The 18,832-nt window shown below is 33.4% G+C and overlaps 1 protein-coding gene across 1 annotated transcript; it reads left to right on the plus strand.

Annotated features, from left to right (window-relative positions):
* The first annotated feature begins 476 nt into the window (after positions 1-476).
* On the plus strand, positions 477-7,785 carry LOC114753009 (pentatricopeptide repeat-containing protein At1g74600, chloroplastic-like). Its single transcript, XM_028941688.1, has 4 exons — positions 477-524; positions 1,537-1,671; positions 6,719-6,905; positions 7,331-7,785. The coding sequence occupies exons 1-4, from the start codon at positions 477-479 to the stop codon at positions 7,783-7,785; spliced, it is 825 nt and encodes a 274-aa protein (XP_028797521.1).
* The last annotated feature ends 11,047 nt before the right edge of the window (positions 7,786-18,832 follow it).

Below are 18,832 nucleotides of genomic sequence, written 5' to 3' on the forward strand. Positions count from 1 at the left end.
TTTGTTTATTACTAGTGCCGATCAATTTCTAATAGGAATATTATGATTATTATGGTGGTTAGTCGATTGTGTATCTCCTTGTGAGTGACCGGCTATTACTTTTGTAATTCTGTTCAAATCTTTGTTCTGCTGTTGAGTGTATGACGATTTTGATGTCAAATTTACTATCATATTCTCTGTAAAACGTGTGATCTTTTGCTGATTTACTGTATTTGGACGTCATTTTACGCAATAAAGGAGCATGGAGAAGTGGTTATGCACATATTAAATTCAAAATTTCTGAGTTTTCCAAACCATCCATGCAACCAGCTCAAATTGATGCAATTTTCTCGTTGTGTTCAAACCATCGCGAATTGTTGTCAAACTTCGTTCCGTTCAAATCAGTTTCTAAAGGAGCTCTAAAAATCTGGCCAAATTGATGAACCCCGAAAAGTGTTTGACAGTCTGCCAAACGGGATGAGTACACTTGGAATACTATGATAACTGCTTATTTTAGTTCAGGAAGGCTAGCTGAAGCAAGAAAGGTTTTTGACGATATTCCTCGTAAAAGTTCTATGAAGTTAAACTTCCCTTAATTGTCGCTTTGGGGTTACTCCAAAAATTAACCGAATTAATGCAGTATAGTGCACAACTCGGGTCGTTTCACTTTGAGGAGCCGAAAACGAAATTAAACCCTAGTAAATAAATGCAAGTAACCTAAACTATAAAAAGAGATTTTCAATTTTGAAAAGCTGTTAATTAAATACTACGAATCAAATTGAAATTAAAATACTTTTTTTTTTGTTTTTATATAAAAGTGATTAAAATGAATGGAGATTAAAGAAGTGAAAATGAGACACACAAATAACACTGATAAAAATCAATCCTCCAATTCAACAACGCAGACAATCATCACTCTAAAAGATGTGGGAGTTAAAAACAATGAATTAAGAATTATAATTAAGCTTTTGATCCAACAACCGAGCCACCTCGAGTTGCCACAAAATATTTTCCTAAAATCCCAACTTACTAACTGCAACCAGAATAGTAAAATGGGATTAAGGATGCTAAAAACCAATACTTAATTAGAACTCTTAAATCCAAAATAACAGAATTAAAGCTAGCAAGAGACTATATGATCCAAAATTCTAAGCCACCTTAAAAAATCACAATATATTAATTCCAAAATCAATACAAATGTCATAACCACAACATTATAATTGAGATCAAAACTATAAACAGCCCAATGTCAAATACTAAGCAATAATTCAGTCACAATAATCCCTAAATATAATCAGATTAAGCAATACAATTATCCCAACAATCAGAAAAACTATCCTAAGACCTAGGAATTGTTAAACAATTATTGAGTAAGAAATTAAAGTAACTAGAACTCCCCCTTAAAGATCCAAGCTCCTGCCATTATTGTTGAATTGGAGAATCAGAGGATCTTAGCCACGGTTTGCCATCAAGTTTGCTGCCACAATCAGTATTTTGCTACAGGATCCCATGGAAGAACACTGTTCACGCTGAATTTGTCGTGCTCGTGCCGTCCAGCTCCTGCTCACCTCTGGTTCTGTGGTCACGCTGAGAAGAAGAAGGGATGAAGACGATGATGATGAAGGGACGCTGGAGATGATGATGAAGAGTGTGTCGCTCGCCGCCCCTCCTCGCTTGCGTCTGTGTCTACCCGTTCGTTGCCGCCGCTCAGCTCTGTTCCGTCTTTCTCCTTCGGCGTCTCTCCGTGAGAAGATGATATAATAGTGGATATTAGGGGTGGAGCAAAACGCTGCGTTTTGCTCCCCTTTTTATTATTTTATTATTTTTCTTTTTTTAATTTATTTTTTCTTTTCTTTTTTATTTTATTTTTTTATTTTTTATTTTCTTAATCTTCCAAAAACCTGCAAGCAAAAATTCAAAGATAAGGTAGCATTAATTGTTCTCAAAAATCAATTAGTCACAATTAAACTAAAATATGACAATTTTGCCCCTATAAAATAATAATTCAAAATAAAACATAACAAATCAATTAAGGCAAAAAGGGACCAATTAAGCTGACAAAACTCATATAAAAGATACCAAAATATATAAAAATAATTGAGTTTGTCAATTCCCCCACACTTAGCCTTTTGCACTCCTGGGCAAAACTTCATTAAAGAAGAATTCAATAAAGAGACTCAATGCAAGCAAACATAAAACTAACTAAGCATGAATGTGCAATTAACTCAAGTAACCTTTATTCCTAATTAATCAACAATCAAGAATACTTCAGTGCAAAGAAATTAACATAAGAAACATAGCAGAATAAAAGAAGAGAAACATAATAGAGCTCACATAGGGTACAAGTGTTTCACTCATCTCTTAAATGGGAAAAATTTCACTCAATCCACCTAGATTAGCACCTACCATAAGCTTGTAGAAATTCTAATATCTCCACCACTAACATACCTTAGGTTCATGATCAAGGGGACTTGAAGGGTTGTAATGTTGAAAAACAAGGCCAAATGAATGAATGGACTAACAAGTGAAATGCATGAGTAATAAAGTATCAACTCAAAGTGAGTTAAAGTACAATCATGAAACAACACCAATGTGCATATTTTAACCTTTTAAGACAGAAATCCTTGCTCTTCAAACCACCATGGAATGCCTTATTTCAAATTTATTCTTTTGTTGCAACTTATTTTCTCTTTTTTTTTTTATAACTTTCTTTCTTTGGCTTTTTCTAAACATTTTCTTCTCTTTCTTGCCTTTTTCTATTTCTTTTTTTTTTTTTTTTTTTTTTGGCATCCAAACCCAAGAAGGCAAAGATATAGATATTAATGATGTACGACTTTTCAAAATAAAAAATCCAAATGTAACTCATGCAAAATACTTGCTTGAAAAAAAAAATGAATGGAATGAAAGTGAAGGCTCAAAGGGGTGAACAAAGGTTAAATGAAGTGGTTTGTGTTTGGGTAAAGGTTTAGAAATGAATGCCCCTATCATCTTCACAAATCTAGGTATTAATGCAGCTTTGAAAAAGAATCTAAACAAGTTCTAGAGGTTAACCAAAACTAGGTGAAAATCACACAAGATGAGAAAAAATATATGGCTCAACAATCCTTCCATTAAGGCTTTCTCTAAGATGTTTTCTTCTTAAGGATCAAGCTATGAAACAAAGTTAATAACACTGCCCTAAAAGCATTCTACTATGCTAACCAACTAAGAACAGAAATCACTCAATTCAAATGCAATCAAACTCAGCCGTGCAATATTCACAAGCATTGTGCAAAAGGATTTTAAAAGAGATGCCCAATGATTACAAAAGTCAAGTCAGCAACAGAGAGAACATCAAATAGCCCATACAGCAGTGCAAAACACTGAGGCGAATGAAAATAGGAGGACACAGAAACTAGCAGCAAAATTCCCAAGCAAGAATCACTCTCAAATCATGCGATGCAATTCAGAAATCAACCAATAAGGCAAAGAAAAGGAGCAATTATAGCAGCAATACTTAGGAAACAGGTGCAAATCCAAAGGCAGAAATTTTTTTTTTCAAGAGAAAGCTCAACAACTCAACAACAATCCCTCCCCCACACTTAAATTTTGCATTGTCCTCAATGCAAAATCCAAGGACAAGGTAATGACAAGAGAAAAAGAGGATCAATAAGGGAGTAAACAAAAACAAGGTTACATTTCTACTAAAATAGCTCCCCCACACTTATCCTCTTCAATAATTCAGTTAAGCACAGTTAATCAATGCTAAGTTAAGAGAAAATAAGTGAGGAAAGAGACAACCTTATGCTTAAAGCGCCTTAGACTCTTAAAAGAGAAATTCTCATCAATAATGAGAAACATGAAACTTAGCAAAAAGGATTGCTCTTGATGATTGCACTTTCTTGGTGGTGGCTCAGGGTCAATTGAAAGAGGTCCAAGAGCATATGGTGGAGTTTGGTGTTGAGGAGATCCCTTCCAATTATGTGCCTGCACAGAAAACAAGCCAGCAGCAGTACCAAATCTAGCAATAGAGACTTCAAGAGATTTCAAATAAAGTAAAGACATTTTATGATCCAGGCTCTTCAAGTAGCTACAGCATCCAAGAAAGTCAATGATACTCCCATCAGTAGGAGTCAAACAATCATTTAAAGTTTCAAAACACTTAGGTTCATGTGACGTGGAAACTGAAGAATCCAACTGACAGTTATTGGAGTACAGCACATCACTATCACATTCACAAGAGGTGGGAGGTAAAAGGGTGGACGCAGAAGAAGATTCATACAGAATACTACTATTGACACAGCTAGCTAAGTCAGGAGGTAAGTCACAAGACAAAATTTGTTGAAAAGACTCATCTACATGCATAATTTTGTCAGTCAAAATTTCAGAGTCTTTCTCAACAACACTAGAAGCTACGAATTCAAAGGAATTTTCAGAAAGATAATTTCCAAGGCTATGTTCAAATTCGCATTTCTCCACAGGATTAACATCTAAGCAACTCACATCAATATCATGCTTTATATTGTCAGCACTTTTAGTACTAGAAGGCGATGCACACAGTTTACTAAAGTTCTGCTTTTGCAACCCAACAAGTATATCATACTTGTTATCAATGCACTCCATGCATATAGTGTGGGCATTACAAGAACAAGATAGAGGTTCGTTCAAATCAGAATCAATTGCACCATCTAATCTAGCACTAGAGAGAGAAGCATGTTCTTCATACAAAGAAGCAGTGACAGTGTAAGCAATATCATCAACTAAACAACTACTATTAGAAGTGTTCAAGTGAGAATTTTTATTGTTAAGCATTTGAGGGGATTCAATTATGATTTCCTCATCCACCTCATCATCACTCACATTATCAATAACTTCAACAGGAATAGTAGTTCTAGTACAAGGGTCAATCTCCTCAAGAACAGGAGCAATATTACCTGATGTAGGGCACGAGTCCTTGTGAGTTTGTAGATGTTCTTGCTTCCTCTCAGCCTCTTGCATGAGTGAATCTAGACACTTTGATTCATCTTTCCCAATCTCAGACTCAATTCGCGCTATATCACTCAAGAACTTTCCCAATGCATTTTGACATTCTTCTAGCTCTTCCTCTAATTCCTTAGAGATCCCAGATATCTCTTCCTCTTCAAGTAATCTATGGTAGTATGAATTTAAGCGGTCGTAAGCTTCTCTTAAAAATTGTATCTGTTCCTTCTTAGGAATAGTAAGAAATGGGTCAAGTTTATTGAATTCATGTTCATAAGATTGGGGAAGGGATTGGTATATGGATTGGGACAAGGGTTGGTGGTGGTATTCATATGGAAAAGGAGATGGTTCTTGGTGGCATGTATACGGTGGAGATATATGATTAAAGTATGATTGGTGAGGTGGGAGTGATGGGTTAGGTGATTGATGTAGATGATGGTTCATCCAAGAGGTGTCATGAGCATAGATGTGATTAGGCGTTTGAGACTCTAGCTGAGCTTGGAAAGAGTCTAATTGTTGTAACAACTCTTCAATCTCTTGAGAACATGTTGAATTAGAAGGTGCTGCATTCCAGGTACTATTTCCTGCAAAAAATTGAGAATGCGAGAATAGATCATGATTGCTATTAAACCAAGCCATGAAAAACAAAAAAAAACAAAAACAAATGCAAACTACTAAAAAAAAAAAAAACTAACAAAAATGAAAACTAAAAAGGCTCAACAAATGAATCCCAATCAAGGCTACTTGACACTTAATTACTAGGGAACCAATTTCTTGGCTCCCCGGCAACGGCGCCACTTGAAGTTAAACTTCCCTTAATTGTCGCTTTGGGGTTACTCCAAAAATTAACCGAATTAATGCAGTATAGTGCACAACTCGGGTCGTTTCACTTTGAGGAGCCGAAAACGAAATTAAACCCTAGTAAATAAATGCAAGTAACCTAAACTATAAAAAGAGATTTTCAATTTTGAAAAGCTGTTAATTAAATACTACGAATCAAATTGAAATTAAAATACTTTTTTTTTTGTTTTTATATAAAAGTGATTAAAATGAATGGAGATTAAAGAAGTGAAAATGAGACACACAAATAACACTGATAAAAATCAATCCTCCAATTCAACAACGCAGACAATCATCACTCTAAAAGATGTGGGAGTTAAAAACAATGAATTAAGAATTATAATTAAGCTTTTGATCCAACAACCGAGCCACCTCGAGTTGCCACAAAATATTTTCCTAAAATCCCAACTTACTAACTGCAACCAGAATAGTAAAATGGGATTAAGGATGCTAAAAACCAATGCTTAATTAGAACTCTTAAATCCAAAATAACAGAATTAAAGCTAGCAAGAGACTATATGATCCAAAATTCTAAGCCACCTTAAAAAATCACAATATATTAATTCCAAAATCAATACAAATGTCATAACCACAACATTATAATTGAGATCAAAACTATAAACAGCCCAATGTCAAATACTAAGCAATAATTCAGTCACAATAATCCCTAAATATAATCAGATTAAGCAATACAATTATCCCAACAATCAGAAAAACTATCCTAAGACCTAGGAATTGTTAAACAATTATTGAGTAAGAAATTAAAGTAACTAGAACTCCCCCTTAAAGATCCAAGCTCCTGCCATTATTGTTGAATTGGAGAATCAGAGGATCTTAGCCACGGTTTGCCATCAAGTTTGCTGCCACAATCAGTATTTTGCTACAGGATCCCATGGAAGAACACTGTTCACGCTGAATTTGTCGTGCTCGTGCCGTCCAGCTCCTGCTCCCCTCTGGTTCTGTGGTCACGCTGAGAAGAAGAAGGGATGAAGACGATGATGATGAAGGGACGCTGGAGATGATGATGAAGAGTGTGTCGCTCGCCGCCCCTCCTCGCTTGCGTCTGTGTCTACCCGTTCGTTGCCGCCGCTCAGCTCTGTTCCGTCTTTCTCCTTCGGCGTCTCTCCGTGAGAAGATGATATAATAGTGGATATTAGGGGTGGAGCAAAACGCTGCGTTTTGCTCCCCTTTTTATTATTTTATTATTTTTCTTTTTTTAATTTATTTTTTTCTTTTCTTTTTTATTTTATTTTTTTATTTTTTATTTTCTTAATCTTCCAAAAACCTGCAAGCAAAAATTCAAAGATAAGGTAGCATTAATTGTTCTCAAAAATCAATTAGTCACAATTAAACTAAAATATGACAATTTTGCCCCTATAAAATAATAATTCAAAATAAAACATAACAAATCAATTAAGGCAAAAAGGGACCAATTAAGCTGACAAAACTCATATAAAAGATACCAAAATATATAAAAATAATTGAGTTTGTCATTCTATCACTTGGTCGTGCCTTATTTCTGGGTATTGTCAATATGGGTATGGATATGAAGTTTTTGATTTGTTCCAGCAAATGAGGTTGGAGGGTCAAAACCCCAGCCAATACACTTTAGCAAGTACACTAAGGGTATGTTCAATGTTAGGACTGATCCAAAGTGGGGAATTGACCCATGGGTATGTGTTAAAGTCTGGATTAGAATCTAATGTCTGTGTTTTGACTAGTCTCGTTGATGTCTATGCTGAGTGCACGCGCAAATCACAAGCAAAATATCTCTTCAAGTTCTTGCCTAACAGTAGAGAAAATCATGTTCTCTGGACATCTATGCTTAGTGGTTATGCTCATAATGGAGATGGTCACAAGGCAATCGAGTTTTTCTGTGATATGCACAAAGAAGGGGTTGAATTGAATCGTTTTACATTTCCAAGCATATTGACAGCATGTTCTGCTGTTTCATCTCGATGTTTTGCCGAACAGGTGCGTGGTTGCATTGTTCAGATTTGGGACTAGCATATATGTTCATAGTGCACTGGTTAATATGTATGCAAAATGCGGAGACCTGAATGGTGCTAAAAAGCTATTGGAAGCTATGGAGGTTGATGATGATGTTTCATGGAAATCCATGATATTTGGGTGTGCGATGCACGGGTTTGAAGATGAAGCTCTCCTTTTGTTCAAAAAAATGCATGCAAGAAATATGAAGATTGATGATTATACATTTCCATCTGTCCTAAATTGTTGCATAATGAGGCTAAAGAATTGTCAATAAGTCAGTTTATAAGTGGAGTTGTTTGGATTATTATTGAAAAAGTGAGTTTTATTGTAAGAGGACCAAAAAAGGCGTGATATTAAATAATACATGTAATTTATTATTTCTCTTCTACTATACTCTTTAGTTATATTTTTCTATATATTTTATTTTATACCTTTTCTCATTTATTATAATAGCACATTTGAAATTAAAAGTATATTTATAACCTATTTATTACTTCTAATTAATTTCAACTAATTTTGTATTATCCATAAATTAATTATTTGAAACTTATAATAAAAACTAGAAGGAATAGTAAACTTTTTAAAGGTGAGACCGAACTATTTTCTAAATTAACAAGTTTGTAAAAATAAAGTTATTTAGATTATGGTTGAAATAATAAATTTAATTGTAAAATGACTGAAGATGAATTTTATTAAATATATATATCATATGTACATAATACCATACCAAGAGAAAGTTCAAAAAACTAATAATAAAAAATAACTGAAATGCAAACTGCTAATCCCCTACCACATTATTGTCATTTTGAATTTTTGATAACATGAGTGAGTGACCCTATAGATAAGGACAAAAATAATCAAAGCACTCCCACTTCCACATTCTTTTTCTCCTCCGCAGTTATTAAGCACAGTTGAAAAGGTAAAAGTAAGATATAATATGCTTTTTCAAATAGCATAATTTAAGTAGTTTTTGACCCATAAGTTAAATGGAGCAAAAGCTATTCCAAACTGGAAAAAGAAAAATTATCCAAATGTGCTTGTTAATAATAAGTTGCTTATAAGTGGGTGGAACGCCAACCCAAATAGGGCCTAAAAGAGGTCTGAACTTATTCTCCCGAGGCACACCAAAAAAATTTTGACCAACCAAACCATCCAGTCCTTTAATTATATAATGTGAAGAAAGTATATGTAACAAAACAAATGCAAGTATCCAGCTGTGAATAAACAAGTAAAATAAGAAGATTTACAATGCGAATGGGACTATTTATAAGAAACATAAGAGAATTATTTCACCTATACACTTGTAAATTCATTCACACCTAGCTAGACATAAGATTTGTGTAGCAAATCTTCTTATTTCTTTTGGTCATCCACATTTGGATACTCATATTTGTTTATTACATATAGTTTATTCTTTGTATTATATAATTAAATACATTGGTTGGCTTGGTGGTTGTAATTTCTTTTTGGTGTGCAAAGGGTCATAAGTTCAAATCGCCCTTGGCTATCTTATTTGCATAAAATTCTTTGATAACCAGAGCTTTGGTAGCCAGTCACAAGAGGTTAGAATGGCAACTAGCCACCAGCACTCTGGTGGCTAATCACCAAAGGTTAAAGATTTGGCAGTCGAAACTCTTTTGACAATTGATATTTTTTAACTGAAAAATTAATCAACAACAATCATGTCTTTTCACTTGTAAAATTTAATTTCATTTTGATCTAAGAGGGTGTTGTAATATTTCAGAATGTTTTGGAATTTAGAAATTATCTTGCTGCAATATTGGCTATCTTGAATTTTTCCAATAAATTATCATAAAATAAAATTTATAGTGAGTAAGAAAAATGACCACAACTTTACAGTTAGTATAATTTTCACTCTCTCTTTTCATTAAAAATTTTCAAAAAATAATTTAGATTTGGTTCTTTATTTTCACATTTAGTTTTATAAAAGAAAAATCTTTTTTCAAAACCCCTTTCTTTTTTTATGTTTTTTTTCACTTAGTTAACTTAGAAAGTAACAAAAAGTTCTTCAAGAGACATGACATGAGTTGTGTTTTACTATATAATTTGATTAAAAAGGTTCAAATCACCACAACTTAATTCCTAATATTAACTCCAAATATTCAATGAAGATGAATGTTCCAATCCATACATGAACTATCTCCATCAAAAAATACTCTTCTTTTAGGTTAGGATCATTCTTGTAGTTAAATTAAAGATATCACCCAATATTTCACTGAAAAAAAAAACAAGAAGAAGAAGATATCACGCTATAAAAATCACGGGTTGGAATCTCTCTTCTTCCCTCCTCTTTCTTTTCTAACTATTGAATTAACATATTTCAACTGTTGAGATTTTAATTTTTATAAACTATTTTAAAAAATTTAAAAATACTTAGTGCATTTGCAAACCATTAGAATTAAATTTTAATAGAGTTTGTAATTTATTATTATTTATTTTTATAATTTAATATTTTAATAATAGTTTTAAAAAGATTTAAATCGCAATAGTTAGAAAATGAAAAGGAGGGAAGAGGATGGGAAGGAAAGAGGATGGGTTACGAACCGATAGTAATAGATAGATACTCTTCCCGTTATATAGTTCTCATTTAATTTAGCATCGTTTTTAAAGTGTTCTTTTATTAGTTCAAAAGCTAGTTATAAGCCTCAGACGCTCATCGGATACTTCCAAAAACATGGAATATGTGTGTGTGTGTTGGGTTTACAGTGCCTATATTTCACTTGAGCTAGATCACCCAAGTACATGATTCATCATTAAGCATATAACTCTATCGATGGGACTTGAAATCTCTACTGTTTAATTAGTACAGTCGCCGGGAGGAAAAGAAACTTTTCTCTAATCTACATCAAAGTCAATCTGAGCCACGTTTCCATAAATGGAATTTCCCTTTGTGGGAGACATTGCAAGGCACGGCACATCGTTGGATACGAGAAGGAATAGGTGCTGAGGTTTTAAGGAAATGTTGGCCCCGTAAAATCAACATCAAAGTTTGGAAGATTCTTGATGGAGTTAACATTGGTGTAACACAAATTGAATTGAGGGTTTTACACTATCCATTGCTCGTAAATGCTTGATCGCAGGAGTGTCAATGTTCAATCAGTCTGTCGCTTTGATCAATCTGCACTATCTGTTGACCGCAAAATAAAGATTCATATATAATATACTATTTCAAGAATCATTTGAATTCACAAGTTCAAGAATCATTTGAATACGCAAAAAAAATAACATTAGTCTCAAAGTAAAACAGATATATACCTTCAAGATTGAGGTGGTAAAAAATGGGATGATTAGGATTGGCAATCATGGGAGTGGACACGACCCCATTTGGCTTCTTCTCCGAATCTCAACTTAGTTGCAGCCTTTGTGTCGAAAGGAGGCAAACAGTAGGAAAATCTCCGACCAATCTGATTGCCAAGTTGTGAACTTAGGGACCAACTGAAGGACCATTACGAAGTCCAACAAGTCCTCCCATGCGCCTATTGAACTTCCCAAGATTGTTATGTCCACATCCAAACACTGACTTAGGGAACGAAACAGATTGGCCATCACTAGTACCAAAACCGATTGAATCTGTAGCCAAATCTCCCACCGTGTGAGACTGATCTCCATATAAGTAAAGGTACAAACACTGATTTGAGTTTCCACATTTATGTTGACGCTGAGGAAGAAGAGCACAGTTTCTTGAGCCACAAGACTGAGACTTGTAGGTGGAAGATTTTGTGGGATCAAACAATGAGACATCTTGAAGATAGCATTGACGACAAGGTGAGCATTGGACGACCCAAATCAGGTCGCTTCCTGTGTCTGCAACACTCCATCTTTCTACAGGTGGCCTACCAAGGAAGATCTTCATAAGATAACTTCCATAGTCTGGGATTATATATATACACTACCTTCTGTCCTAATTATAAGACTTTGTTTATAGTCTACAAATAAGATCTTATAATTAATGCCCGAAGTAATATATTAGTTTGAGCCAGCTGGTCACTTATTTCAGCTGCATTTTGGGAAGAAGATTGGTGAAAACAATTGACTCGAGCCGGGGAAATGCAGGGTACTGATTATTTGGTGAAAGGTTATGCATGTTTGAAGAACAATAATAGTGGAGAAACACAAAGGAGAATTGATGAGTGAAGAAGGAGAGGTTGAGGGTGAATGAACGACAATGATTATGGAGCTCTCAGTTTTTTCCCTTTATCTTTTTTGTTTCTTATCCAAACTCCATAAATAAAGCAAGCACTGGCCTGTGTGGGTTGTGACTTGTTAATAATTAGTGTTGTCGATCGAGTGCTTTTTGTTTTCTGTTGGCTCAAAGGCATCTGTACATTGCGTACACTGTTAGATACAAGACTAAGTGGCTTCAGCTAGAAATATGTAAATATGTGGAGAGAGATGAGTGAGGAAGGGAGTAGCTGTAAAAAATATGTGTGCGCTGCCCCCATATATTTTTCTGAGTTGTCAAGTTGTTTTCTTTTTCTTTTCATCATTAGGTTCTATATAAGATGAACGACATTTTAATATATGTTATGGATAAAAAATGGTATTTCTTTGAATTCCGCAAATTAATTTAGTTATAAATTGAGTTAACTTGAGAAAAATAGGTTCTGATTTAAAATTTTTTACATCTCAATGGTCACGATTCACTCCGATTTAATTAATTGGTATTTACAACCGATCATCTTCCAAGATCTATATTTATGCTTTGTTGACTTAGTAAACAAGTATTTCTTTTTCCTTTTTCTTTTGGTGATCATGTTTATCAAGTTTTTTTTTTCTTTTCAAAGCATTATTCACCTTGAAACTATCATCTGGAAAATTCGAGCAATTGATTTATAATTATCTTCACTATAGGGGTGCCATCTTCTCAGTTTCGTTTTTTAAATTCTAATCTATTTTACAACTCTCTGCTGCTATATTCATTTCACTCATCTGCATCTGGACTGCATAATATATATATATATATAGAGAGAGAGAGAGAGAGACTTATATCGCTAATTAATCACTCTTTTTTTTGGTTCCAGTTATCATCAATCAAACTAATCCTTGTTAAGCGTACGGAGGGAAAATTAGACAAATGCACACCTATATATATATATATATATATATATATATTTATATACAAACGCTCATGGCCCTCTTTATGAGATTTCTCATAAGCCTGGTTCCTTCTCCATAAGTTGCCTCAGAGTCCATAGGTCCTTATATATTAAGATAATATATTATTCATCAAGTATATATAATACTCCTATGGTCCTAAATATATAAGACCCCTTTTGTAATGTAATTTATATTACAAAAAGGGTCTTATATTTAGAACCGGAAGAGTAACTATATATATATTGTGGATTTCAGGTGGCCACTGCTGCCCCCTCTAATATTATTGCCCCCTCCAAATGTTATTTTTTTTTGTTTCTTTTTATTATTATACTCTATGTAAAATAATGAACTTTTGCTTATTATGAGCCAAAAAAAAATGGTGCAGTTCTAGGTTTTTCTATGATTTTAAAAAAAACTCTAAAATCACGTAGATTCATTTTAATTTAGATAAAAAAAATTTTGGAAAATCATTTTGAAAAAAACCCAAAACTACTGCATATATCCTTTTTTTGGTCATAAGATATCAAAATATTACTTATTTTATATAGAATTTGATAACAAAAAGAAGCAAGAAAAAACATTTGGAAAGTAATTAAGAAAAGTTTATGGGGCAACAAACACCCTATATATAAAAACATTTTGCTCCCCTTTTATTATTTTATTATTTTTCTTTTTTAATTTATTTTTTTCTTTTCTTTTTTATTTTATTTTTTTATTTTTTATTTTCTTAATCTTCCAAAAACCTGCAAGCAAAAATTCAAAGATAAGGTAGCATTAATTGTTCTCAAAAATCAATTAGTCACAATTAAACTAAAATATGACAATTTTGCCCCTATAAAATAATAATTCAAAATAAAACATAACAAATCAATTAAGGCAAAAAGGGACCAATTAAGCTGACAAAACTCATATAAAAGATACCAAAATATATAAAAATAATTGAGTTTGTCATTCTATCACTTGGTCGTGCCTTATTTCTGGGTATTGTCAATATGGGTATGGATATGAAGTTTTTGATTTGTTCCAGCAAATGAGGTTGGAGGGTCAAAACCCCAGCCAATACACTTTAGCAAGTACACTAAGGGTATGTTCAATGTTAGGACTGATCCAAAGTGGGGAATTGACCCATGGGTATGTGTTAAAGTCTGGATTAGAATCTAATGTCTGTGTTTTGACTAGTCTCGTTGATGTCTATGCTGAGTGCACGCGCAAATCACAAGCAAAATATCTCTTCAAGTTCTTGCCTAACAGTAGAGAAAATCATGTTCTCTGGACATCTATGCTTAGTGGTTATGCTCATAATGGAGATGGTCACAAGGCAATCGAGTTTTTCTGTGATATGCACAAAGAAGGGGTTGAATTGAATCGTTTTACATTTCCAAGCATATTGACAGCATGTTCTGCTGTTTCATCTCGATGTTTTGCCGAACAGGTGCGTGGTTGCATTGTTCAGATTTGGGACTAGCATATATGTTCATAGTGCACTGGTTAATATGTATGCAAAATGCGGAGACCTGAATGGTGCTAAAAAGCTATTGGAAGCTATGGAGGTTGATGATGATGTTTCATGGAAATCCATGATATTTGGGTGTGCGATGCACGGGTTTGAAGATGAAGCTCTCCTTTTGTTCAAAAAAATGCATGCAAGAAATATGAAGATTGATGATTATACATTTCCATCTGTCCTAAATTGTTGCATAATGAGGCTAAAGAATTGTCAATAAGTCAGTTTATAAGTGGAGTTGTTTGGATTATTATTGAAAAAGTGAGTTTTATTGTAAGAGGACCAAAAAAGGCGTGATATTAAATAATACATGTAATTTATTATTTCTCTTCTACTATACTCTTTAGTTATATTTTTCTATATATTTTATTTTATACCTTTCTCATTTATTATAATAGCACATTTGAAATTAAAAGTATATTTATAACCTATTTATTACTTCTAATTAATTTCAACTAATTTTGTATTATCCATAAATTAATTATTTGAAACTTATAATAAAAACTAGAAGGAATAGTAAACTTTTTAAAGGTGAGACCGAACTATTTTCTAAATTAACAAGTTTGTAAAAATAAAGTTATTTAGATTATGGTTGAAATAATAAATTTAATTGTAAAATGACTGAAGATGAATTTTATTAAATATATATATCATATGTACATAATACCATACCAAGAGAAAGTTCAAAAAACTAATAATAAAAAATAACTGAAATGCAAACTGCTAATCCCCTACCACATTATTGTCATTTTGAATTTTTGATAACATGAGTGAGTGACCCTATAGATAAGGACAAAAATAATCAAAGCACTCCCACTTCCACATTCTTTTTCTCCTCCGCAGTTATTAAGCACAGTTGAAAAGGTAAAAGTAAGATATAATATGCTTTTTCAAATAGCATAATTTAAGTAGTTTTTGACCCATAAGTTAAATGGAGCAAAAGCTATTCCAAACTGGAAAAAGAAAAATTATCCAAATGTGCTTGTTAATAATAAGTTGCTTATAAGTGGGTGGAACGCCAACCCAAATAGGGCCTAAAAGAGGTCTGAACTTATTCTCCCGAGGCACACCAAAAAAATTTTGACCAACCAAACCATCCAGTCCTTTAATTATATAATGTGAAGAAAGTATATGTAACAAAACAAATGCAAGTATCCAGCTGTGAATAAACAAGTAAAATAAGAAGATTTACAATGCGAATGGGACTATTTATAAGAAACATAAGAGAATTATTTCACCTATACACTTGTAAATTCATTCACACCTAGCTAGACATAAGATTTGTGTAGCAAATCTTCTTATTTCTTTTGGTCATCCACATTTGGATACTCATATTTGTTTTATTACATATAGTTTATTCTTTGTATTATATAATTAAATACATTGGTTGGCTTGGTGGTTGTAATTTCTTTTTGGTGTGCAAAGGGTCATAAGTTCAAATCGCCCTTGGCTATCTTATTTGCATAAAATTCTTTGATAACCAGAGCTTTGGTAGCCAGTCACAAGAGGTTAGAATGGCAACTAGCCACCAGCACTCTGGTGGCTAATCACCAAAGGTTAAAGATTTGGCAGTCGAAACTCTTTTGACAATTGATATTTTTTAACTGAAAAATTAATCAACAACAATCATGTCTTTTCACTTGTAAAATTTAATTTCATTTTGATCTAAGAGGGTGTTGTAATATTTCAGAATGTTTTGGAATTTAGAAATTATCTTGCTGCAATATTGGCTATCTTGAATTTTTCCAATAAATTATCATAAAATAAAATTTATAGTGAGTAAGAAAAATGACCACAACTTTACAGTTAGTATAATTTTCACTCTCTCTTTTCATTAAAAATTTTCAAAAAATAATTTAGATTTGGTTCTTTATTTTCACATTTAGTTTTATAAAAGAAAAATCTTTTTTCAAAACCCCTTTCTTTTTTTATGTTTTTTTTCACTTAGTTAACTTAGAAAGTAACAAAAAGTTCTTCAAGAGACATGACATGAGTTGTGTTTTACTATATAATTTGATTAAAAAGGTTCAAATCACCACAACTTAATTCCTAATATTAACTCCAAATATTCAATGAAGATGAATGTTCCAATCCATACATGAACTATCTCCATCAAAAAATACTCTTCTTTTAGGTTAGGATCATTCTTGTAGTTAAATTAAAGATATCACCCAATATTTCACTGAAAAAAAAAACAAGAAGAAGAAGATATCACGCTATAAAAATCACGGGTTGGAATCTCTCTTCTTCCCTCCTCTTTCTTTTCTAACTATTGAATTAACATATTTCAACTGTTGAGATTTTAATTTTTATAAACTATTTTAAAAAATTTAAAAATACTTAGTGCATTTGCAAACCATTAGAATTAAATTTTAATAGAGTTTGTAATTTATTATTATTTATTTTTATAATTTAATATTTTAATAATAGTTTTAAAAAGATTTAAATCGCAATAGTTAGAAAATGAAAAGGAGGGAAGAGGATGGGAAGGAAAGAGGATGGGTTACGAACCGATAGTAATAGATAGATACTCTTCCCGTTATATAGTTCTCATTTAATTTAGCATCGTTTTTAAAGTGTTCTTTTATTAGTTCAAAAGCTAGTTATAAGCCTCAGACGCTCATCGGATACTTCCAAAAACATGGAATATGTGTGTGTGTGTTGGGTTTACAGTGCCTATATTTCACTTGAGCTAGATCACCCAAGTACATGATTCATCATTAAGCATATAACTCTATCGATGGGACTTGAAATCTCTACTGTTTAATTAGTACAGTCGCCGGGAGGAAAAGAAACTTTTCTCTAATCTACATCAAAGTCAATCTGAGCCACGTTTCCATAAATGGAATTTCCCTTTGTGGGAGACATTGCAAGGCACGGCACATCGTTGGATACGAGAAGGAATAGGTGCTGAGGTTTTAAGGAAATGTTGGCCCCGTAAAATCAACATCAAAGTTTGGAAGATTCTTGATGGAGTTAACATTGGTGTAACACAAATTGAATTGAGGGTTTTACACTATCCATTGCTCGTAAATGCTTGATCGCAGGAGTGTCAATGTTCAATCAGTCTGTCGCTTTGATCAATCTGCACTATCTGTTGACCGCAAAATAAAGATTCATATATAATATACTATTTCAAGAATCATTTGAATTCACAAGTTCAAGAATCATTTGAATACGCAAAAAAAATAACATTAGTCTCAAAGTAAAACAGATATATACCTTCAAGATTGAGGTGGTAAAAAATGGGATGATTAGGATTGGCAATCATGGGAGTGGACACGACCCCATTTGGCTTCTTCTCCGAATCTCAACTTAGTTGCAGCCTTTGTGTCGAAAGGAGGCAAACAGTAGGAAAATCTCCGACCAATCTGATTGCCAAGTTGTGAACTTAGGGACCAACTGAAGGACCATTACGAAGTCCAACAAGTCCTCCCATGCGCCTATTGAACTTCCCAAGATTGTTATGTCCACATCCAAACACTGACTTAGGGAACGAAACAGATTGGCCATCACTAGTACCAAAACCGATTGAATCTGTAGCCAAATCTCCCACCGTGTGAGACTGATCTCCATATAAGTAAAGGTACAAACACTGATTTGAGTTTCCACATTTATGTTGACGCTGAGGAAGAAGAGCACAGTTTCTTGAGCCACAAGACTGAGACTTGTAGGTGGAAGATTTTGTGGGATCAAACAATGAGACATCTTGAAGATAGCATTGACGACAAGGTGAGCATTGGACGACCCAAATCAGGTCGCTTCCTGTGTCTGCAACACTCCATCTTTCTACAGGTGGCCTACCAAGGAAGATCTTCATAAGATAACTTCCATAGTCTGGGATTATATATATACACTACCTTCTGTCCTAATTATAAGACTTTGTTTATAGTCTACAAATAAGATCTTATAATTAATGCCCGAAGTAATATATTAGTTTGAGCCAGCTGGTCACTTATTTCAGCTGCATTTTGGGAAGAAGATTGGTGAAAACAATTGACTCGAGCCGGGGAAATGCAGGGTACTGATTATTTGGTGAAAGGTTATGCATGTTTGAAGAACAATAATAGTGGAGAAACACAAAGGAGAATTGATGAGTGAAGAAGGAGAGGTTGAGGGTGAATGAACGACAATGATTATGGAGCTCTCAGTTTTTTCCCTTTATCTTTTTTGTTTCTTATCCAAACTCCATAAATAAAGCAAGCACTGGCCTGTGTGGGTTGTGACTTGTTAATAATTAGTGTTGTCGATCGAGTGCTTTTTGTTTTCTGTTGGCTCAAAGGCATCTGTACATTGCGTACACTGTTAGATACAAGACTAAGTGGCTTCAGCTAGAAATATGTAAATATGTGGAGAGAGATGAGTGAGGAAGGGAGTAGCTGTAAAAAATATGTGTGCGCTGCCCCCATATATTTTTCTGAGTTGTCAAGTTGTTTTCTT

This window comes from Neltuma alba, unplaced genomic scaffold, assembly GCF_004799145.2.
Source record: "Neltuma alba isolate B1F8T4 unplaced genomic scaffold, ASM479914v2 tig00007631_pilon, whole genome shotgun sequence".
Taxonomy (NCBI): Eukaryota; Viridiplantae; Streptophyta; class Magnoliopsida; order Fabales; family Fabaceae; genus Neltuma; species Neltuma alba.

Bases quoted from the DNA above. Each gene is read 5' to 3' on its own strand.
- LOC114753009 (XM_028941688.1), top strand. From the start codon at position 477: ATGATAACTGCTTATTTTAGTTCAGGAAGGCTAGCTGAAGCAAGAAAG. The intron at 525-1,536 runs GTTTTTGACGAT...CGTGCCGTCCAG, and splicing joins GGCTAGCTGAAGCAAGAAAG to CTCCTGCTCACCTCTGGTTC. The intron at 1,672-6,718 runs GTTCGTTGCCGC...CGTGCCGTCCAG, and splicing joins GCTTGCGTCTGTGTCTACCC to CTCCTGCTCCCCTCTGGTTC.